This window comes from Cupressus sempervirens, chromosome 4 (genome assembly GCF_028749045.1).
Source record: "Cupressus sempervirens isolate cs-2001-9-10 chromosome 4, ASM2874904v1, whole genome shotgun sequence".
Lineage (NCBI taxonomy): Eukaryota > Viridiplantae > Streptophyta > Pinopsida > Cupressales > Cupressaceae > Cupressus > Cupressus sempervirens.
This window is the reverse complement of record NC_143121.1, coordinates 309,236,029-309,241,312: the sequence shown is the minus strand read 5'-3', so window position 1 is coordinate 309,241,312 and position 5,284 is coordinate 309,236,029. Positions and strand designations below refer to the sequence as shown.

Genomic DNA, 5,284 nt, shown 5'->3' with positions numbered 1-5,284 from the left:
GCAAATGAATTTTAATGCTAAAAATTTATTGATATTTTCTAATTAATTTAGTTGTTAATCTAGGGTTTTTGGCATTAGAAATAACCAAATCTACAAGAAAAGAAAAAATATATTACTTCTACAAAACTTGACTAGGTTTTGTAAAGCATTAAAACTTGATTGGGTTTTGTAGTCTATATAATTCTCCTATTCTTGGTAACCAATCCTAGAAAATATTTGATTTTGAATAGAAATCTATTTGGTTATTCATAGCTCAATAAATTTAGTGAAAAAATTACAATTTTTTAAATGTGGTGTCCACTTTTTAATCCACCATCTTGGTGCACACACCCACCTAAGTTAACTAAACTGAGGGTTATGGTTACTATAATTAAGGATAAGTTCATCTAGGAGGATTATGGACTCAAAATATTTAAGAGGTTACAAAATCTAAAGTAGAAAGATCTAATTGTTTAAGAGTGTATGTATAGGAGTTTTATAAGATAAGAATTAGACCAATGCACTTAGAATCATCAAAGGATAAGGTGGCGAGGTATGTTAATGGTAAGAGATTTAAAATTCAAGATGCATTATGTATGTTGAGGAAAAGTACAACTAAGGATGCATATCTGTATGCCCCAAAGTTAGGCACTAAGTCAAAAATTAAAAAAGTTACTCCTAAGGTAAGGGATAAACTAGTTGTTGACATGACGAAAGATAAACTTGTGGTTGTAGAGGAACATGATATGAGGATTCTTGGAAGGAGAAGATGCAACAATGAATAGTTCAAAGCTATATATTTCAAATATAGGAACACTGATCATAAGGTATTTCCAAAGATTATTTGATTCTAGCAAGGGAAAACATAACTTTGTGGAACATGGCAAACAAGAAGAGAAAAAATAACTTTTTGAAAGAGAAGTTGTACATGAAATGAGGTAATCAACAATATTTAGAAGATTTATGTTAAGAAGGAAGTAAGTGAAGCTTACACAAAAAGAGATAGTTGTTCCAAATTGCTTACAAGTCTAGTGGTAAATGCCAGAAAGTGATAATGGATGGTGGAAGTATAGATAACCTTGTATTTCAGGAAAAGGTATAGAAGTTGTGATTGAGGACACTCAAATACCTATATCCATATTGGATAAGTTAGTTTTAGGATGAGGATATGGTGGAATAGAAAAATAATAGTTCAAGGTGAATTTCAACATTGGACCATACTAGCATGAGATATTATGTGCTATAGATGGACCTTTCCAATATGATGTTGTTTCTATTAATTATTTCTCAAGTGATGAAGAGTACTTCACTTAATAATGCAAACACACACAATCGAATATAGATATAGAAAAAAATTTACTAGAATAATTTATTTTCTTTCTATTATCTCTAATGAAATAGAATTACAATACTTAGAGATATAAAACACACAAGAACATGGTATTTTTCATTACAAAATTATGAATTTTTTTTTGGACCATATACACCCTAGAAATCTCATCTCTATAAGTGTTGACATAACTTCTCTACCAAAAAATTCTATAGACACTCTTTTACTTTTGTGCATTCCCTAACCTACCCTCAAGCTCCTACGACCCAACTTAGCTATGTTGGAAAGTGAACATCTACAAAAGAAATCCATTCCTAGTGCTAAAAAGTTTTCTAATTTTACTAAGAATACTAGAAAAGACTAACCCCAAGCTATGTTTTCTCTTGAGGAGAAGATCATTTACATTACTCTTCAAAAGAGGAAAGTTCCCTCTAAAAGTTCACATTTGATGAGGGCACAACTCAAGACAAAATGAACACAAAAAGAAATGGAAATTTTATTATAAGAAATTATAAGTTGTTACATTAATGACAACAAAATAAGACCCATCCACATGCCTTATGTGATACAATACTATTAGATATTGAAGAAAAAATCCTTTATCTTCTCCCAAACACCACTAAAAACTGCCTTTACATCTCAAGCATGAGCCTTATATAGCATGGTTTAGGTTTAGGGTTAGGAATTAATTTTACATCATGTCATTTTGTGACCACTTCAAAAATATAAGGCTCTAGACTTCAAATTAGAAGTTTGGGCAGAATTAGAAGATTCTAAAATAGGTAGTCCAACTTCTAGGAGGCATAACTTTTGATCAAAGACTTTGATGAATTAGGAAAGATATATCAATGAAATAATGCAATAATAGAATATCAATAAATTATTATAGTTCTGGGTAAATGATTTGTTATAACTTTCACCAAAACATAATGACTATATATATATATATTCTTATGGACAAAAAATAAGTATAACAACTATCTAATACATAGATTACAAAGTGGTGATGAAGAAATGAAAATCTATTAAATTTAAACAAAACAAGGCCCCTAGAGGATCCCTCATTTAGGCTTGTTATTTTATTTAAATGTAAATGTAAATGTATTCAAGGCTTCTAAAGGATCTATCATTTTGGTTAATTATTTTATATTAACATGGTATGGATAAAGATCTAATTGAACATATTTTACTCTTTTAATAATTATAAGATCTATATTTAAAAAGAGAATACCAAAAGCCCTTTAAATTTATAAATTATATAAGAGAAATAACACCATAAGAATTCCCACTTATCCATTTTCATGGCCTTTTTTGCAACCAATAAAACTAATAGTAATCAAATATTTATGACTCCCATACATGATTATATCTAGAAACATTGCCCTACTTATTAAGCTGAATTCAAAAGCTTTTCAAAGTACAAAGTTCTTCATTTAGACAAAACTAAAAGCTTATCAAAGTACAAAGTTCTTCATTTAGACAAAACTATTTCGCGCCTTCAAAGCCATCCTCCCAAAATTGCCATGCCGATAGAAATGCCACTTGTTAAATATCATTGATTTTCAGGGTAAACATATGTTTGATGATCAGTAAGATTGTGTTTGAGGTTTTGGTAAAGAGCATGCTAGTGTAAAAGGCTCTAAAATGACTGAAACTTTGCTTGAGTACGGTTGACCATTGTTTCTCCAAATCGATCATTCCAACTCTGCAAACATAAATGAATAACTATTAGATTTCTTAAGAGAATTTACAAATGCTTGAAAAAACAAATCCTAAATTTATCTTAAAAATGTGTGTAATCAAATAAACTTCAAAACAAAAAATGGGAGACCATTCAAGGAACAGTTGAAGGATGTCATACCTTAAGACAGTTCCTTGTATTCAAATTACAAATTTGAAATTCTTAAGGATAACAGGCCCACTGAATGCATAATGTATAAAATCTATGAGCACAACAGTATGTGCTACCAGCTGGACATGAAAAATAAGCATTAAACTTTATTGCAGATTGAACTGGAGCTGGAGGATTAGGGCTGGGTGAAGGAGGATTCAGTCCATTTTTTATTGGATATAATGGTTGTATAGCAATCCCACATTTTCCGTATGAGTATTGTATATTTCTTTCAATCCTGATATATCCATTTTCACCCCATCCTGGACCCCATGAATTCTTTATAATCCAATAGTCCTTATCAGCTGACCCATAACCCACTAATGTGACACCATGATCCAGATTTGTTCCACAACTACCATCGAACACACCCTGTGTCAATAAAATCCGGTTATATACCTGTCTATAATCCAACTCAACATAAGAACATATAAAATTTTATGATAATAAACATTGCTTCAAATCGAAGGAAAAGAAAACATACAGATTTGTAAAATTGGAAGTCTCTCTCTCCAGCTTCAATAGCCACACTGATCGGTTGGTGTGCTGCAGCCTTCTGTAGTGACTTTTCATCATTTGTAGGTACACCTTCATAGCCATCGATTGTTACTACATGGGAATTCCTCTGCAACTCATCCCATATAAATTGAAAGCATATATTTAGCAAACATAATTCTCAAAACTGAGATGTTTGTGGAAACTCCATGGTTAGTTGTAAGACCCTGAGATGATAGCCAGAATAACTCCAAACCTCTCCAAAATAGAGAAATGGTTCAAATATGACATTGGAAAAGATGCTTAACCCTAACTTTAAAAGAAACTTAGCAATTTATTGTTATGACATAAGCCACAAAGGCTTGCTTTTGGTTCTAAAGCATAAGCGGAAAATAATAACAATTCAGTCATTGATTTCCAAATGGTTGTTTAGTTCCGCGTTAAGAAAATCCCAAACTATGGAAATGAAGATAAATTTGAAGAAAATAAAATCTCAAACTGAAACATTAAATATAAGAAAATGGTAACTAAGTATACCTGTTTCATGCTACAGGCACCATCTAGAGCCTTGTAAGGATAATCTGCCTCACTGTCAATACCACCATTGTCCACAATAAATTGAAATGAATCCATGAATCCACCATTGCACCCGGGGTTGAGTGAAGTATCACAGTCTACAAGCTCTTGTTCAGACAAAGATATTATAATCCCCGTCGCAATCTGATTAACTCCAACAGCTGCAACTGTGGAGAAAGCCCAACAACTTCCTATGAAACATAGAAAAACGTAAGTCATCAGTATGAGCTTTCCTATGAAAACACGAAATTGATAAAAGAAAACTTAAATAATATAAAACCAAGTTTACCAGAATGTCCCTGGTTTTTAACGTCGGTTACAGCACCATTATTCCTCCAGTCTACTGATTCAGGTAATTGATCGCCATTTCTGTAATGATATTGATTGCTCCGAGAGGTTTTCAAATGGTGTTTTGAAGAACGAAAAACAGTACCCAAATACATGCCTTTAAACTCATCGTGAGTCAGGTCAGCAAACTGATTGAGGCCAAGCAAAAAAGAATTGTTTTTTCGATTCTGCGCGTCAATGTAAAGCAAATCGTTTTTGAATATGTGGAATCTGGTATCTTTTTCAGCTAGCCCATTGTAGATCTTCCCATGCTCCGACTGCCACCGTTCATAAATCTGAACAAGTGTCTCATTTGAAACCAGATCTTGTGTGTCGTAACCTATGCCACTGTAGCATGAACATCTCCCAATATAGAGCACAAGTAATAGTAATAGTGTAAATATTATCAAATTTCCCATTGATGAAAGCAGAGATTTTGGATGATGAAGAAAATAAGAATGCATATTGCGTTTGTAAACAAGTTGAACGGGCTTTGTATTTATAGGTGGCGAACCATGTCAATTACATATCTGAAGTGTGCTGTTTTTAAAAGAATGTGATTAACGTTTCTAAATTTTGAAAAAGAAACAATAAATTTCTGTCTCAAAATATTTATATTTAGCACATTTAAAATTTTTTATCAAAGTTTAAAACTAATATATAAGTTTCAGTTTCCAAATTACAAT

The 5,284-nt window shown here is 31.9% G+C and overlaps 1 protein-coding gene across 1 annotated transcript; it reads right to left on the bottom strand.

Moving 5' to 3' along the window:
* Positions 1 to 3,212: 3,212 nt before the first annotated feature.
* Positions 3,213 to 5,017, bottom strand: LOC149561247 (putative cysteine protease RD21B). The gene is made up of 4 exons (XM_089827786.1): positions 4,561 to 5,017; positions 4,233 to 4,462; positions 3,685 to 3,825; positions 3,213 to 3,572 (listed from the first exon to the last, which is right to left on the bottom strand). The coding sequence occupies exons 1-4, from the start codon at positions 5,015 to 5,017 to the stop codon at positions 3,213 to 3,215; spliced, it is 1,188 nt and encodes a 395-aa protein (XP_089683912.1).
* Positions 5,018 to 5,284: the final 267 nt, after the last annotated feature.

Excerpts from the sequence above, each read along its gene's own strand:
- LOC149561247 (XM_089827786.1), bottom strand. The coding sequence starts at position 5,017 with ATGGGAAATTTGATAATATTTACACTATTACTATTACTTGTGCTCTAT. Across the intron at positions 3,826-4,232 it reads GTGCCTGTAGCATGAAACAG|AGGAATTCCCATGTAGTAAC; the intron begins GTATACTTAGTT and ends GATGAGTTGCAG. Across the intron at positions 3,573-3,684 it reads ACTTCCAATTTTACAAATCT|GGTGTGTTCGATGGTAGTTG; the intron begins GTATGTTTTCTT and ends TTATTGACACAG.